An 18,820-nucleotide genomic window follows, 5' to 3' on the forward strand; every position below is an offset into this window, starting at 1 on the left:
AACTGTGTCCTGAAAGTAGGTAAAGAAACAAACATGAAAAGCTTTCATTATCTTTATTGTAAACCATAATGCCCCAAAGAAGAGAGACAGGGAGAGAGAGAAAGAAAAGTTCCTGCCATAGAGGCAGACTGGAGGTGGGGGTGGCGGGAGGTGGGACATTGGTGGTGGGAATTTTATACTGGTGGATATATGGGTGTTGGAACATTGTTTGACTGAAACCCGACAATGAACAGCTTTGTAACTATATATCATGGTGATTCAGTCAAAAAATAATAAAATAATAATTTAAAAAAGGATTGTTTCATGTATACACAATTGAATACTATGAAACTATAAGAAAAGATGAAATCTTGATTTCCTGCAGTGCTACTTAGATGGAATTGAAGGGCTTAGGTTAAGCAAAGTAAGTCAGAGAGTTCCAACACCCATTCCTCCATCATTGTACATTTCCCAGCACCAGTGTCCTCAGAAGGACAAGTCCCGATCTTTACAGCATACAGCTGCAGAGAAGGGCCACATGGAGGGCTGGCTCCACAGCTCCTGGAGAAGACACCAGGTTCCAAAAAGAGCCGAGATCACCAGGAAGTCCCAGATGGGGTAGGTGCTGCATCCTGCCTCCCCCAGATGGAACCCCGGTGACCAGAAGCCTCTACAAGCATAGCTCGAATATGCGGGAACTAGGACTTTTCCTCCAAACCACGCGGCCACGCGACATCTCTGTATATACAAAGTGATCAATGGCAAGTAAATCACCCAACGTTTCTCCCTGAAAATCAGAGTTAAGGTTGGAGCACAGCCACAGCCCCAGAAGCACAAGGACTTAATGCAGAACCCAGCAGCTTGGAGCAGAAAAGTGAACGGACTATGCATTAATTCAGGCCATCATGTCTGCCCGGAGGGGAAAGAGTGTTGCCCCATTCACCCTCTCCTCTCTGGAAAGAAAGATGGCAGCCGCATGGGAGCCTTGTGGACAGCAGGTATGAGCCGGGGGTATGGGGGCGACTAAAACCTCATGGGAAGGGGGGCGTTCTGGTCCGTCCTTCACGCCCTACTGAGGTCACCAGTTTCCCCCCACGAGCAGCTCTCCAGCACGACCACAGCCCCAGAAGCACAAGGACTTAATGCAGAACCCAGCAGCTTGGAGCAGAAAAGTGAATGGACTATGCGTTAATCCAGGCCATCATGTCTGCCCAGAGGGGAAAGGGTATTGCTCCCTTCTGCCCTCCTCCCTCTGGAAAGAAAGATGGCGGCCGCATGGGAGCCTTGTGGAGAGCAGGTATGAGCCGGGAATGTGGGGGCGACTAAAACCTCATGGGAAGGGGGGCGTTCCGGTCCGTCCTTCACGCCCTACCGAGGTCACCAGTTGCCCCCCACGAGCGGCTCTCCGGCACGGCCACGACCCCAGAGCACAGAAACCAATCTCTTAATTATCTGACTTTCAGTAGAAATACTTCCAGGGTTAATAAGTAAAATAGCAGAAATCCAAAACCAACATTTTATTCTTGAACCCAGCTGTAGAAAGCAAATCACTTCACAATGCTTTTTCAGCATGTCTGATTTTTTGGGGGGGGGTAAACTCTAAATAATAGTGGTGCATCTTTTATTGAAACAATGAATCTAATCAAAGCAGATAGAGTGTTAACTAGAATTCATCTGCCTCGCAGGCACTGGGAGGGGTGGGGGGTGGGGTTTTATTGGGGTTCTTCGGGGTAAAAAATAAGTATTGGTAAAGGGAAATGTGTTTGATATTTGCATGACTGAGACCTAAACCTGAAAGCTTTGTAACTTTCCCCACAGTGATCCAATAAATAAATTATTAAAAAAAAAAGTCCCAGTTGATCCCACTCATCAGTGGTATGCAGAGAAACAAAACAAGTTAATTGATAAATTACTGAGTTATTTTAAATATGAAAGTTTTGGTTATCATAAAAATTGGATCAATGAGCAGATATCAGAAACTGAATGACTGTCTGCTAATGTTAGAGAAGATTTATTAAAGAAGTCATACCAGGGAATGATACAATGAGTTTTTGCATTTTAGAAAAAAGTTATCATTTTGATTCCATCACAGTAATTAGAAGGTGGATAATACCTGGGACAGGGAATGAATTAGATAGTGAGATACAGTAAACTTAGTGTGGAAAAGTAGGAGATAGAACTGAAAATTATTTAGAAAGTAGAACTGAGAACTTGAAAGTCTATTGAACTTAGGGAGACATTGGATAATAGAGAGGAAAAAGAGTCAAGAGTAAAGCAAGTATTTGGACTGATCAGTTGGGTGCATATAATGCTATTTTTTAATCCTAGTCAAGGAATAAAATTTTTTACAGTAAAAGTTGAAGGGATTATGAGTTTTGAGTTGGTTGAATTTGGGGATCATTAGGCTATTGAAAGATGTGGTGATTATATAATTAAGCCTACAAGTTTGAAATTTTAGGGAGGCCAAATATGTTTGTTTAAATGAATCACTAGTATTTTCTCAACTAAAGCAATAGAAATAGATGATACCACCTGGGAATAATGTTTAGACTGAGAAGAGAAGAGATTTCTCAGAAATCTCAAGCATGCCTTTAGGCCAACTACTGCTGTTCTTTCGGCTATTGTCACAAGATATGACCACCTAACTCAGGAATCCTTGACAATCCAAAGTGCTTCTTTACACTTCCAGTACTCAGTGATGTGCAAGTTAGTGTTTAAGACAGGCTAGGACATCTGAGTTTACTTTCCTTTAGAATATATTAACTGCCTGAATCTTTTCTCCCCACTCCCCTCCAGGAGAATGGCAGGTTACAGTTTCCAGGACACTGGATAGTTTTACATTGATATAGTAGCATAGGTGGCATTTCACCAAAGCAAGTCTATTCCAAAGCAGCCTTGTGGCTCGCACAATGCCTATACTAACTTCTCTTGCTAAAAAACAAACAAACCATCCAACCAGCCAACCCTAAACTTTCTTGTCCAGGTATTACTGGACATTTGCAAATTACAAGAAAGAACAGGACAGGAAAAAAGTAGAATACATAGGGGATTGTGAGCCCTAGAGCTAGGTACCTGAGAAGACTGGAGGAAATGGGATCATCTCACATGTGGGAGGGATTAGCCTGGACAGGAGTTCCCCCCTCTGCTCCCAGTGGGCAAGGCTGACTGCAGTTACAGGGGTGAGTGTTTCAGTGGATCTGTGGACAGGACATGAGCTAGAAATTGAAGAAATGTTCTCTCTTGAAACAATCTATAGAGTAAGAGTGGATTCAGAGGTTTGAGAGTGGCGAAGTTTGTGGCAGTTCCATCCACAAGGGGAGATGGAGAGAGATGACCTAGAAAAACTAGGGTTTCCAGGTCATTTGGGGCTTAGTGAAATTGACTTCCTTGAATTCATGAGCCTCTCCTTTGGCAGAGCTGGCTCTGCATTTCCTGATTTGCCATCAGTTGCTCCACTCCCTCTACCTCACTCCCTCCCCTCCACTGGAGGAAGCACAAAGCAGTAGCATTGTAGAAATGGCCCTCACGGTGTTTTGGAGCATTTGTTTTTTAAACTGAAATATATGTTTATGACAAGACTTTGAAACTAGAGCTGGTTCTGTCCCAAGTCGATATGTTGAGAATTGCCATCTAATTTTTGTTAGGCTGCCAGAAACCAGACTGGACTCCACTGTGGATGAGAAAAGCTTTATTAGAAAAGGCTGTGGGGTAGGTATCCTGAGAATAGAATTTCATGCTGCAAAGGACAGGGCGCGTTATGTAGGCATAAACTATATGGATGGGTCACAGGGAGGGGTTTTCTTGCTTAATCAGACCAGCAGTTGGATGTCTAAATTTAACAAGGGTAACATTCATTTTGTTCTCAAGAAACAGGCTTTTCTGAGCTCCCAACATCTGGCTCGATGTCCAAGCCGCCTTCTGTCTCATCTGACAGATGTTCGAGCAGTGGGGTTTTTTCAGTTCTGCCATATAATTTTCAAAAACATCTTCAAGACTAACCAGTAGTCCCAGAACCCTGGACTGATTAGCTCTAAATTAGTAGAAACAAACAAGTTTTATATAGATATTCTCTTAGGACTGGCAAAGCCCAATTAGTCAAATAGCTGTTTTTTTCCTTACTCTGCTTAAAAACAGTAATCTTTTCAGAGGGCTCACCCTTTCTTCTCATTTAAGCAGTAATACTTGTTCTAAAAGTTTTGAATGTTCCAAATATAGTGCCACCTCTAAGACCTGTCATCATGATTGTGCTACTGTTTTTGCATTTAAAAAAGTTTTCATGGTAAATATTTGACATAGTCATTACTCCTGCTATATTATTTTGAATTTTAAGCACAAAAATGGATTTATTCCCAAGCTTCTGAGTTCTTGCTATTGCACTCACATGCAAGAGAGATTTGCATGCAAAACTCAGATGCTTAAGAAGTTAATATATTGGTCTAGGGTCCCTACCTACTGTCCATATCTCTTCATTCACAGCATTCATCCTGGCCCTTGGTGCCTTTTCTTATTTTCTGGCCAGTCACTAGCACATGGGTGAGGATCTCTGCTGTCCTACTGTCTGGGCTGAGGTGAGGGGGCAAAGAGAGAGTTGCCTGTCTTTTTTATCTTCTGTTTATCTTCTCTTTCCCACCCCCAGTCATCCCATTGTCTGTTATGACTGGGTGACTTTTTGGAGGGTGAGATTAAAATGACCACTTAAAAATAACTGTCAAACCTGCCTGCCCCACTCCCAAACCCTATGTTCATTTTTCTCTTTTGACTGGGAAAATCATCTTATTGTTTTCTCCACTATCATAAGAGAACAAGAGGAAAAGTCTGCATAGTTCTTTGTGACACTGGACCTAAATATGTTGGAAGGCAGAGATGATAGGAAAATGAACATTAACTCATCTTTGTTTTCTATTTATAACAGTTCTCACTGAATAAAAGTTTGTACTTTTTGGTCTGACAGTGAAAACCCTGCTGGAACTAAGCCCGTGTACCTTTTCAAACTTTATTTTACATTTTTTGTCCCAAAATCCTTTTCCACTATAAGTATCATTTTAAACACTATTAAACTGGAAATATTTCCATTTCTTGGGCTGGAGTGATAGCACAGCGGGTAGGGCGGTTGCCTTGCACGCAGCCAACATGGCCAACCCGAGTTCGATTCCTCCGCCCCTCTCGGAGAGCCTGGCAAGCTACTGAGAGTATCTCGCCCGCCCAGCAGAGCCTGGCAAGCTACCCGTGATGTATTCAATATGCCAAACACAGTAACAACAAAGTCTCCAATGGAGATGTTACTGGGCCCGCTCAAGCAAATCGATGAACAATGGGAGGACAGTGTCCACAGTGTCCACATTTCCATTTCTTAGCTCTTGGCACTCGGTAGGTTAAAGCAGCCCCCTCTAATAGTCAGCCACTTACTGTGTTTTCCTGCATGGGAAATAGTAGTTGTTAGATATCTTAAACACTACTTTATTAAGTTTTACCAGAATATGTATATGTAACATATTCATGCAAACTTATTTATACTCTATAAAGAATTCTTCTATGGGTTCCTGATGAATGTGCCCCTTTCCCTGCATCAGTTTCTATGTAAATCACATTTTTGGCTAAGAAAAGTTGCTGATTTGATGCTAGATTCTAGATTTTTCACAAGGTCAAGCTGTATAAGTAAGGTGGAATAAATTGTTCCAGAAAGTAACCCAGCTGTGGGAAGGCAGATAGGAATTCTAAAAATAGCATAGTGAGGCAGAATTTGCACTTGGGTCAAGATTTTGGAAGTTTAAAATATAAATTGAGTGGTGGGAGATTACACTGGAAAGGATGAATGACAGCAATTAGGAACAAGAAATGTAGGTGAAGGGGCTTACTGGATCCCACCTCTTATGATTACAGAAGCTGCTTCTCCAAGGTTCATGGAGAATCTGTTACAACAAGGTTATTTCTAGCTCAGTTATATATGAGAATGCCTTATAAATTACTGCTGTAAATGGTCCCCTGAGTCATCATGAGGTCAGTGATTATGCCATTTTGTATAGCGAGCAGCTCAAGGCAAGTGCTGGCAGTTATATGGCTTTTAAGGATGATTTTATTTTTACATAGGTCTTTTAGAAGAAAATATTTTCTTAAGAATTAACTTATGTTCAGAGGCTTATGGCTGTATATCTCAGAGATATGAGGAATCCATTATTGGTAAAACTGCTATCATTTTTTCCTCTCTTTTAAGAGTGGAGTCATACAGTTTTAATTCCAGGGAAATATGATCTGGTAGTAAACTTACAGTTTTGTTAACAAAAATGGGAGTTCTGAGGCCCCAAACATTAATGGAATGTTTGAATTTATGAAAGATGATGCATGACACTTGAAAATAGACACGAGTTTCCAACAGCGATAATTAATATTTTTAATTAGATTCTACGCTCGTGGAGGGAATATGACCTCGCAGTAATCATTATAAATTATGGGAAACGGATGTTGGACATCACACCAGGATACAAATTATTTAGTTATAGTGACCGAGAAGAAGTCTTGGAGGAGGTAATTGTTTCTCATCTTTAAACATGTCTTTTAAAGGGTCACATAGTATTTATAAATATGTTAGAAAAAATGATGTTTTTGATTTATAAAATTTAAAAAGAAGTATCATTTATTGAATAAATGGTTCGCCTCATTATTCCTTTTAAATTGCAGTTTAAGAAAGAACAAAGAATCCATGATAGAATACAGCCTAGTCCCCTCTTAACTAGTGCTGAGCTTCTGTTAGGCATTGTGAGCTTTCTACAACCAGCTGGACAGAAAACCTCTCCCAAATGAAAGATTTTATTTTTCTGGATGGATCTTTTAAATCTTATCAGTGCTTATTATTTTTCTACTTATGGAGGTGCTCTGAGGATGGATACTCCTGGCTTGGTACTCAGGAGCCACTCCTGGAAGTGCTGGTGAGGACCCTGAAATGCCGACAATCAAACCCAGGCCTCCTACCTGCAAAGCATATGTTCTACCATAAAGTCATCTCCTGCTCCAAGTAGTTTTCCTATGCTTACTGTGTTACCTCAGTGGTTTTTTTTTTCAAGAGATAAATAATGTTTGAGATTTACTATCTGCCTCCCAAAAAGTGCCTTACTAGAAATCTTTCAATGGCCTCTACTTGAACCGTTGTGCCTGAATGTTTTTTGCAGGACAAATTTTAAAATGTTGCTCAGTGTACTGGGTTTCTGAGGGGTCGTTGGAGTTCCTTGAAGCCTCTTCAGTGACTGTGGTGGGGTGGAGAGTGTTACCTTCAGCCCTGTTTCAGCTGAAGTAGCTCTCTGTTCCTTTCTCTGTCATAAATTGCACTTTCCACAGAAGCATTCGTTTCCCACAATATAAAGCCACTGATTCATAGGTTTTTTTGAACATTATTTTTTAGCCATAGTACTTTTTCTTTTTTTGGATGCAAAGGGAGCTGGTTATTTTTGTCCAGAGAAACTTTCAATTAATCAGGAAGCAATTTGAGGATTTCAAAAACCAGATGTTCACTCTTAAAGTCCATCAGCCTCTTTGTTATGTCACCCAGGCCTTGGACTTTGCTGGTTGCTTCCCATCTTTGACTGAGAGGAACCCCAGGTCTCTTTTCTTGTAGCTTACTCTAGTCCAGGAGGGCCTGAGAAGCATAACACCTAATTTATAGGAGTCATAACTCACACAGTCTCTCAAGGTATCTTTTATTCTAAAGGGCTTTGGAAGTTTTTACTTTGTTGTTGGTTTTGGAGAATAGGGAACATGAACCCATCAGCTCACAGGCTCAGACTGTTAAAAAAACACAGTATGGAGTCTGGAAGTAGAGCTGCCTGATTCTTACTGCGCTAATTACTGACCTTGGTAAATTCCAATGAAAGGCAAGTAAGGAAAGGCAATTAACTTCCTGATAAAGAAACATGTTCTGGGTGAAATAAGGGAAAACAGGAGAGAGAAAGGAATGGAAATACTTTTCTAGGAGCAGGATGGGAATTTTCCTTTAAGAATTTTTAGAGATTAAGACTGAACTGCTTTTAGAAGATCATGTATAGTGGAAGAGACTGGTTATGGCATGAGGAAGTTAACTGGGAGGAAGCAAGAGGGAAGAGAATATATAAATACTTTGGTTAACCTTCATGAGACAGTAGGATTATGACTGGTGTTTAGATAGAATGCAATGACTGCTGTTATTATTAACTAATATGGCTTAGCCATGTAATCATGTTTTAGTTTGTCAAATGGGAATGACAACATTAGATGTTATTTAAGTGGATGTTATTTGAAAATGACAACTCTACATTTAACCAATGTTTTAGGAGTCTAAGAAGATTTTGTTTGGCAAGTCCAAGAAGGTGCAGCAGCCGTTAGTACCTGAAAAGATAAATGAACAGTTGGTTATGTTGGAGACCCACCTACTCAAACTGGTGAAGCAAGGTAGTGATCTTTCTCTTTATATATAATTTTAATATGAAAAATTTATTTAAAGAATTAATATCAGATTAGCATTTGATAATCTCTAAAGGTTTTATATATAGTGCCTTTACATTTTGTCACTGATTCTAATAGTACTCTCCATTAAGAGAGTGCTGAACATTCTTTACAGATGTGACTCATAAACAAACACAAACAAACACTGTTCACCCATTGTTCATCAATTTTTTTGCTCGAGCGGGCCCAGTAACATCTCCATTTTGAGACTTCTTGTTACTGTGTTGGCATATTGAATACATCATGGGTAGCTTGCCAGGCTTTGCCGTGCGGGCAAGATACTCTCAGTAGCTTGCCGGGTTCTCCGAGAGGGGTGGAGGAATCGAACCTGGCTCGACCAGGCTGGCTGTGTGCAAGGCAAATGCCCTACCGCTATACTATCACTCCAGTGACTCATAAAGAGCAAATAATTTATTTAAGATTACATAACTGGCTTGAATTGAAGCTTAAATTTGCTGACTTTGCAGCAGGGCTTCTGAATGTTGATGCTGTTGCCAAGTGGGCCAGATAATTTTCTTTTTTGAGGGGACCTGGAGGGTTTGTATGATGCTGAGTAGCATTCCTGGTTTCTAATTACAGACATATAACACACTCTCTCCTCAGGTGTGACAACCAAGTGGGAGGCAAATGTTGCTAAAAACATTGGGGATGGAGGTACAAAAACAGAATCACTGCAAAATGTCACAGAACGAAAGAAATAGGGTGAGAGGTGTTAAGGTGGAGTGGTTTGAACCAAGGTCTACTTTGGTAAAAATTATTTTTAATTTTAGAGTATTGTGCTATATAGACATTGTTGTAGCACTCATATTAGAATTTTGGACCTTACAATGCAGATATCTACTTAAGAAATGAATTTAATTTCTGATGATGAAAAGTATCACATTTAAAAAAAGCAGAGACTTTAAATCTTCTAGAAGAACAGGAGAATATCAAGTTTTTCCCAAGTATGAGGCTCCACTATTGGTCCCTCGAACTTTGAGGAACACATTTTATTGCGGAATTCTTTGTTCTCATCTCATTACCTTTGTAATGAGTCTTCCTCGCATTGGGTGATCATCCTCCTTCATAATTCCCTTGGGGACTCTCACTCTTTTTCAGTATATAGCATGTCTGTTTCAAGCTGAATTTTTTAAATTTTAATTTAATTTTTATTAGTGAAACACCATGAGGTACAGTTGTAAACTTACAAACTTTTTTGCTTGGGTTTCAATTATACAATGATCAAATACCCATCCCTCCACCAGTGCCCATTTTCCACCACCACGGGTCCCAGTATCCCTCCTACCCCCTATTCCCCCATTCCACCATGCCTCTGTGGAAGGACATTCCCTTTTGTTCTCTCTCTCCTTTTGGGTGTTGTGGTTTGCAAAAGAGGCATTGAGTGGCAATCATGTTCGGTCTAGAGTCTACTTTCAGCATGCTTCTCCTATCCTGGGAGGATCCTCCCAACACCCTTTATTTGGTGTTCCCTTCTCTATCTGAGCTCCCTTTTCCCCTAGCATGTGTGGCTGGCATCCAAGCCATGGAGCAAACCTCCTGGCACTAATCTCAGCCACTCTTGGGTGTTAGTCTCCTATTTTGTTACTTTATGTTCCCCAAATGAATGCAATCTTTCTATGTCTGTCCCTCTCTTTTTGACTTATTTCACTTAGCATGATACTTTCCATGTAGTACCACTTGTATGTAAATTTCATGACTTCATCTTTTCTAACAGCTACATAGTAACTCCATTGTGTAGATGTACCAAAGTTTCTTTAACCAGTCATCTGTTCTTGGGCACTCAGTTTTTTTCCGGATTCTGGCTATTGTGAACAGTGATGCAGTGAACAAACAAGTGCAGATGTCACTTCAACTATACTTTTTGGCCTCTCTGGGATATATTCCCAGGGGTGGTATTGCTGGGTCAAATGGGAGCTCAATTTCTAATTTTTTGAGAGTTGTTCATACTGTTTTCCAAAAGGGCTGAACCAGTTGGCATTCCCACCAGCAGTGAAGGAGGGTCCCTTTCTCACCACATCCGTGCCGGCACTGGTTGCTTTTGTTCTTTTGGATGTGGGCCAGTCTCTGTGATGTGAAATGATATCTCATTGTTGTTTTGATCTGCATCTCTCTGGTGATTAATGATGTAGAGCATTTTCTCATGTGTCTTTCAGCCATTCAGATTACTTTGAGAAAGTTTCTGTTGATTTCATCGCCCCATTTTTTTTATGGGGTTGGATGTTTTCTTTTTGTGGAGTTCAACCAGTACTTTGTATATCCTTGATATCAACCCCTTGTCGGATGTGTATTTGACGAATATCCTTTCCCATTCTGTAGACTGTCTTTGTATTTTGGTCACTGTTCCTTTTGAGGTGCAGAAGCTTCTTAGTTTAAGATAGTCCTATTTGTCTATCTCTGTTTTCACTTGCTTGGCCAGTGGTGTGTTATCTTTGAAGATACCATTAGCTTCAATATCATGGAGAGTTTTGCCAACTTTGCCTTCAATGTACCTTATAGATTTCGGTCTGATGTTGAGGTCTTTAATCCATTTTGATCTTACTTCTGTACATGGCGTTAGGCAGAGATCTGAGCCCACTTTTTTGCATGTAGCCATCCAGTTTTGCAAGCACAATTTGTTAAATAGGCTTTCCTTGCTCCACTTCACTTTTCTTGCCCCCTTATCGAAGTTTAGATTATCATATGCTTGTGGGGATATGTCAGTATATTCAACCCTGTTCCATTGGTCTACAGCTCTACCCTTGTTCCAGTACCATGCTGTTTTAATTATTACTTCTTTGTAGTAGAGTTTGAAGTTAGGGAGGTTGATTCCTCCCATTTTTTCCCCCAAGAATTGTCAAGCTGAATTTTTTAAAATTAATTTTTATTAGTGAAACACCATGATGTACAGTTGTAAACTTACAAACTTTTTTGCTTGGGTTTCAATTATACAATGATCAAATACCCATCCCTCCACCAGTGCCCATTTTCCACCACCCATGGATCCCAGTATCACTCCCACTCCCATCCCCCCCATCCCACCCTGCCTCTGAGGCGGCACATTCCCTTTTGTTCTCTCTCCTTTTGGGTGTTCACAAAAGAGGCATTGAGTGGCAATCATGTTTGGTCCATAGTCTACTTTCAACATGCATCTCCCATCCTGGGAGGATCCTCCAAATATCCTTTATTTGGTTCTCCCTTCTCTATATGAGCTGCCCTTTCCCCTAGAATGCCTGGCTGGCCTCTAAGCCATGGAATAATTCTCCTGGTACTGATCTCGGCTATTCTTGGGTATTAATCTCCTATTTTGTTACTTTATGTCCCCCAGATGAATGCAATCTTTCTATGTCTATTCCTTTTTTACTGACTCATTTCGCTTAGCATGATACTTTCCATGTAGTACCATTTGTATGTAAATTTCATGACTTCATCTTTTCTAACAGTGTCAAGCTGAATTTTTAAGTTGAACCCAATATCCTATTGTTATATAACCAGTAAACCTAATATGAGGAAAGCCTTACCTTACTAGATATAAAACCTATTTTTCTTTTTTTAACTTTAGTACTTGAGTTCTCCTGAAATTCTTTTCTGAGAGAAAAGCATGATGTCATTGGGGTCCCTGAGTGACTTATAGGAAGTGGGGAGAAGAGGGGCGGAACCCTTGAAAAGAAAATCTGCAATTTTCTCTTTATCCACGGCTTGAGAAATGTAGGACTGATGGTTTGCTCTGTCTTGCTCCTTGCAGGAAAGGAAAGTTTAGTCCTGCATTTTGGTTTCTTGTCTTTCTCTCAGAAAAGAATCTCAGGAGACGGGCAATGAAGTAAAACAGGTTTTATTTGGAAATTTTGAGAAAGAGGGAGGGAGACTGAAAGAGGGAGGGGGAGAGAGAGAGAGAGAGAGAGAGAGAGAGAGAGAGAGAAGAAAGAGAAGAAAAAGAGAAAGGCTTAAGAGAACAAAAGCTTCTTTAGAGTGGAAAGGGAGCCCCAGTACACATCCTACCATTAGATATAAAAGAACAAATCTCAAGATCTCAAGAGGTAAAATGCAGGTGACACATGTGCTTAGGCACCATGGACACAGGTAGCACATGGGCTTGGGCAGAATATGTGTATGCTTTCTTTGTTCAAGTAGACTTTTATAGAATTTCTCCCAAGTTGCCCCAAGTGGGGCTTCCTAGCTAGGTAAGAGTCTGTTGCTAGAGTGATTGCCGAGGGAATGGAGCTGGGAGTTGTTGATGGTCTTCTTTGAAATTCCTTTCCAGGCCTTTGTTCCTGGTGGAGCTCTGGCTCAGAGGGGTTTTTGCAGCCTTGGGGCTGTTAGTTTTGTTAGTTGCCAAGAATTTATTGCCATGGGGCTGGGAGAGGGCTTCCCTAACTTCCTGCCACCTGCTTCAGTAACTTCATATGATCTTTTGTATTCCTGGGGTGTCTGTTGTAATTTCTCCCCTTTCATTTCTGATATGAGTTAAAAGGGATTTCTTTCTATTTTACTTTGTGAATCTAGCCAGAGGTTTGTTCATCTTACTCTTCAAAAAACAAAACCCAGCTTTAGATCTTCCAAAAATTGCGTCTTTAATTGTATTTTATTCCACATCATTAATTTATGCTTGTATTTTTATTATTTATATCCTTAAAGTTATGTCAGGACCTCAGTGTTACTCATTTATTTTCTAGTTTCTTGAGATGTGAGGTCAGATCATTTATTTGCACCTGTTTATGTTTTTTTGGTGAATGCTTGTAGTCCTATCCACTTCCCTCTTCATATGAGTCTAAGTATTTTTTTTTTATTAGTGAAAAACCATGAGGTACAGTTATAGGCTTACAAATTTTGTGCTTGGGTTTCAGTTATCAATGAAACCCAATGATCAAGTGCCCATCCCTCCACCAGTGCCCGTCATCCATCCCCACGGGTCCCAGCATCCCCCCCCATCCCCCCCCCGTTTTTAACCTCAATTTTTTTGTCTCCAGGAATCTTTATATTTCTTTTTAACTTATTCTTTTATCCAATAACCATAGTGTAACTAATGTATTGTGCAACTTCTCTTTGAGATTTTGCCAGCTTTTTGTTTGTGGTTTATTGCCAAATTTAAAGCATGATCTGAGAGGATGCTTCATATGCTTTCTGTTTATTTTCATTTTATGAAAACTTACTTTGATTCCCAGCATGTGATCAGTCTATCTAAAGGATAGATGAGCACTGGAGAAGAATGTGTACTGAGTTGAGAATGAAGAACATTATAAATTACTATTAAGCTTATCTCTTTTATGTCTTTTAAAAGGTGGTTGTTTTCTTATTGAATCTTTGGTTCATCTATCCAGTGGTGAGTGTGGTATTAAAATCTAATACTACTACTGTGTTGCCGTCTATATTTTTCTTCAGACTTGCTAGTTGTTGTTTTACTTATTATGATGATCCTTTGGTGCATATGTGTTAGCATGTTAACTCCTTTTGGTCTAAACATATTCTTTGATTCATAGATGCCCATCTATGCCCTTTATTACCTATTTTTGATTGAAGTCTATTTTGTCTGATATAAGTATTCCCATCCCCACTGTTTTTAGCCTACTATTTGCCTATATGATTATCTCCCATCTTTTTATCTTGAGTATGTGTTTATCATGAGACTTACATTGCAGCAGAAAGTGGGTCCAATTATTTTTTGTTGTTGTTTCTGTATACAGGCTGGAGTGATAGCACAGCGGGTAGGGCATTTACCTTGCACGAGGCTGACCGGGCCGACACGGGTTCAATTCCTCCACCCCTCACGGAGAGCCCGGCAAGCTACCGAGAGTATCTCGCCCACACGGCAAAGCCTGGCAAGCTACCCATGATGTATTCGATATGCCAAACACAGTAACAACAAATCTCACAATAGAGACATTACTGGGCCCGCTCCAGCAAATCTATGAACAACGAGAGGACAGTGCAGTGCAGTTTTTATATACAGTGATACTGCTTTTTTGTTTGGTGAGTTTAGGTTGTAGCACTGTCCACTATAGTACTGTCCTCCCGTTGTTCATCAATTTGCTCAAGTGGGCCCAGTAATGTCTCTATCATAAGACTTGTTGTTACTGTGTTTGGCATATTGAATATGTCACGGGTAGCTTGCCAGGCTTTGCCCGTGCAGTTGAGATACTCTTGGTAGCTTGACAGGCTCTCCGAGAGGGACAGAGGAATTGAACCTACCGCTGTGCTATGGAGTTTAAGTTATTGGCATTAAATGGTATTGTTGAAATAGAGGAATTGGATGCTATATTTTTGTGAGAAATCTTGATGTTTCTCTTTAATATTTTTTATTCAGTCCTTTATGTGAGACCATTTAGTACACCTTGTAGTAGAACTAGTTTCGTGACCAAGAACTTCTTTCACTGTTTATTGTCAATGACCTTTTGTAATTGTACCTTTCTTTGAATTGAATGAAAACCGAGTTAGGTGAAATATTCTTATTTGTGTGCTTATTTTTCACTGTGTTGGATAATCATTAGAAAAGTCTCTTGTGACTTTTGGTGGAAATCCCCTTAGAGGTAAATTTTGGGTTTGCTCTTACAGCTTTATGATAGAACCTCTAAAATAATTCTTGCCATTTTTATTAAGGTCTGTCCTGGTGATTTTATGTTTGGGTTTATTCTGATTGGAATTCTGAGTTTCACGATCAGGAAGACTATATAAGTTTTCTGATTGGGGAAGTTCTTGGCTATACTTTTTCTTATCAAACTGTCTTCCTCAGTCTTCCTTCTGGCAGACTGTATAATTTTGCTGCTATTTCTCGTCAGGCTGCTTCATATATTTCTGTTATATTTTTTATTTTTACTTATAATATTTTCCATTTTTTGTTCTTCTTGTGTTTATTTGTGTCTTGTTTCCTAGCATGCTGATATTTCTTTTTTTTCTTTCAAATTAATTTGCTTTTCGAGAATCATTTTGCAAATAACATGGGGTGGGATGTGTCTAGTATTGGTAGAAATATGTACTGTGTTACTAAATACTAGGTGCAGAATTATATTTTCTTTCTGAAAATTTTATTTATGCCCCCTAATTAATTTTTTAAATTAACTTTCATTTTCTCTTTTGCTCATTCTTCAGTAGCATTAAAGTTTATGGCATTGATGTACAAAATTAATGCACATCATGTCCATGAAAGTTCCGTGACCTGCCACCAAAGTCATTTAGTCAACTCTAGTCTGATTTCATTCCCCCATCCTTCTCCTCACTGTTTTGTTTTTTTGTGTGTTTGTTTTTTGTTTGGGGGCCACACTCAGTGGTGATCAGGACTTATTTCTGGTTCTGTGTTCAGGGATCACTTGTGGCAGTGCTCAGAGGACATTTTGGGGTTCTGGAGAGAGAACCCGAGTCTTTCTTGTGCAGAGCAAGCACCCTACCTGCTGTACTATCTATCCCACACTTACCCTCTGGCCCAAATGTTTGTTAATAATTATTGCAATCTAAGGCTAAGGATTTGAGTATGCTGAGTGTTTCTTTAGCTTTTGTTATGTTGCTTATTTCTTCTCATATGTTTTCAGTTCTCCTATCATGTTCTTCAGATCAGAGATTTCTTGCGCTTTTTTTGGTGGGGGGTCACACCTGGCAATGCACAGGGGTTACACCTGGCTCTGCACTCAGGAATTACTCCTAGTGGTGTTCAGGGGACCATATGGGATGCTGGGAATCGAGCCTGGGTCGGCCATGTGCAAGGCAAATGCTCTACCTGCTATGCTATTGCTCCAGCCCCCAGATCAGAGATTCCTGATTAAAATTTTTATTGAAACTCTTCTCTATTGTATTTTTCAATTTAGTATACAGCCTAATCATTGTTATTTTGAAATCCTCATATGAGATTAGAAAGGCCTTCTGTGCTTGGGAAGCTTCTAAGCTCTCTGTCACTGACCTTTAGTACAGGTGAATTCCTCAATTTCCTTATTAAGTCTGGTGTTACAGCTGCCTTCCAGATCGGGGGCTGATCCCACTGGTTCAGGGGCTGTCAGAGGCAGGAAATGTAAGCAGACAAGCCATCTGAGTGGACCTTTGGTAGATGATTGCCTGGTAGGGTCTGGCCTGTCAGGCATCTGGTAAGCTATTGCAGGCAAGATACTTGAGTGTTCATGAAACTTAGAGAAGATAATTTTATGAGCAACCATATAACAAGGGACTGTTTTTATCTCCACTTTAAAGATTAGGAAACCGAGACAAAGAGAAGTTAAATGATTAAAACTTATTTAATTTTTAAATAATTAAAAAATAATTTTAATTCATGATCACGATCATCCTGTTGTTTGTCGATTGCCTCGAGCAGGCACCAATAACATCTCATTCATCCTAGCCCTGAGATTATAAAAAGTGCCATATTCAAGGCTCTTTCAGGGTTAGGAGGATGAGACCCATCATTGTTACTGGTATTTGGCATATTGAGTACGCCACGGGGAGTTTGCCAGACTCTGCCGCGTGGGCTACTCGGTAGCCTGCCAGGTTGTCAAAGCAAGAATGAGATAATAAGATGTTGCTTCGGGGAGCTGGGTTTTATAGTCTCTGGGTCTTGGTTGTTGATGGGATTACACGGCGCTGAGGGGCAGTTGGTGGGTGTGACCCACGCCTACTGGAAGATGGAGGATCTGGGTAAAGGATGCTCAGCCCTGATCCGAGCAGGCTTGGAGATCTCAGCCCTGGGACCTGCATGCCTTTGTTCCTCTGCCGGTACCTTCATGCGTGTGGAGAGTGGTCTCAGCATGATTGTGGCTGGTTCTGGAGGTCTTGAATTAAAAGGATCAAGTTTACCTTTGAACCCAAGTAAATTGGCTCAAGTGTCTGTGTTGTTCATAATTCTGTACTTTATCTGCTTTCAAAAGATAATTTTATGAAAACAGAGTTGATATCATAAGTAGTTTTTGAGTCTTGGATTTACTCACCTCACATATATTGAATAAGAGAAATTTATTTCTTAGGCATTCTTAAGCTAGTTGGTGGCAGACACCTCAACTTTTAGAAAAATTAATTGAAACAATTGAGATTATTGTATTTAAATTTTTAAAAATAAATAACAGTTGCTACTTTAAGCATAAAATTCAGAGTAAATAATGAATATTTCCTTAAAAACTTAGAAATTTTCTTCAAAGTATTTCAATTTGGGGGGATGTTAAACATTCTAAAATATATTAATTTTTTTAACCTTAGTTGCTACATGTGAACTCTCTGGAGCAGAGGACCCCATCTTTCTTTACCCTATAGTTTTAAATTGGCCAGTCAAAGGTGCTGCAAAAGAAGGTAAGAGACGTAGATGTATATAAGTTGTTCTCTCAGCTTGCTATTGAAGATCAGTTTTTCTGTTGTTATTGGATTCTGTTGTTATTGCCTACTTTACAGGTTTCATTTGCCAGCAGAACATTTTGGATTCTTAAGCCTTTCAGAATAATGTGAACACTTGAATAATATATCAAAGCAAACCAAAACCAGTACTTGTCTGGAAAGGTTGAATGATTTTAGTGTCAAATGATATGTGGGATTTATAAAAACTATGAAATTGAAAAATGCATTAAGCTAAACTATAAAATATTATGGCCTAGCTAATTGACATATAGTAAAAATAGGATAATTAGTCATTCTGGTAACTTTTAGTCATATTCCCTCCTGCAATCCCCCTCCCCAACAAACCATCACTAGAGGTGAATTTGTGAAATCTCTCTCAGTTTTGTTACTTAAAATATAAATGAAACAGAGACTCTTAGGAATTATTTGATCTTAAAGAAACAGTAAATTTACATCATATCTATTCCTTTATTGTTATTATTTAAAAACCCTGATAAATCTGAAAAGGCAGGTGAATTTTGCCTGTTAGCACAAATGCCTGCTAGCAACAGTAACATTTTAACACTGGTAACAGGTGTATTGGTAACTGTATGTAAACTTCTTTTTCTCACAGTCCTGAAATTTAAACACAGACCCAGATTCCTGGAATTCTTTACACAAATTATGCTAAAATGCTTGAATGATGAAAAATTTCATCTCGTGGTGGAACTAACGAATCCCGTCATTGATTTCTTGAGAAGGTACTTATTTGATATCTATTTTATTAGTATTTGCTTTAAAAGGCGAGTATTATTGTTTTAAGACTCTGCAGGTAAGTGAAAAAGAGGCTGGGAGAGATATAGCTAAAATAGATATGGGAAAGATAGTGAGAATCTATTAAGGTTACTCTATATAAATAAATAACAAGTAAAACATTTAAAATATTTGTAAAATTGAACAACAATTAAGAAAAGAACTTTTTCAGATTTCTTACAGAAACAGATAAGGTTTGTTTGTTATTTTGTAAGGATGAGTAGTAATTTCGTTAGCCACTAACTCCACTCACATAAGGTTTTGGGTTGAGTTTGGTCATTTGTAATGCTTTTTTAATTTTTCTATA

At 39.4% G+C, this 18,820-nt stretch overlaps 1 protein-coding gene across 1 annotated transcript in view; it reads left to right on the plus strand.

Moving 5' to 3' along the window:
- Positions 1-18,820, plus strand: part of CFAP54 (cilia and flagella associated protein 54) — a 363,910-nt gene that overhangs the window by 115,551 nt on the left and 229,539 nt on the right. Inside the window, exons 28-31 of the mRNA XM_056119478.1 lie at positions 6,376-6,507; positions 8,277-8,394; positions 17,590-17,679; positions 18,335-18,461. Coding sequence (XP_055975453.1) covers positions 6,376-6,507; positions 8,277-8,394; positions 17,590-17,679; positions 18,335-18,461 — 467 coding nt within the window. The remainder of the gene's footprint in view (positions 1-6,375; positions 6,508-8,276; positions 8,395-17,589; positions 17,680-18,334; positions 18,462-18,820) is intronic.

The sequence above is a fragment of the Sorex fumeus genome, unplaced genomic scaffold, assembly GCF_029834395.1.
Source record: "Sorex fumeus unplaced genomic scaffold, SorFum_2.1 ptg000003l, whole genome shotgun sequence".
Classification (NCBI taxonomy): domain Eukaryota; kingdom Metazoa; phylum Chordata; class Mammalia; order Eulipotyphla; family Soricidae; genus Sorex; species Sorex fumeus.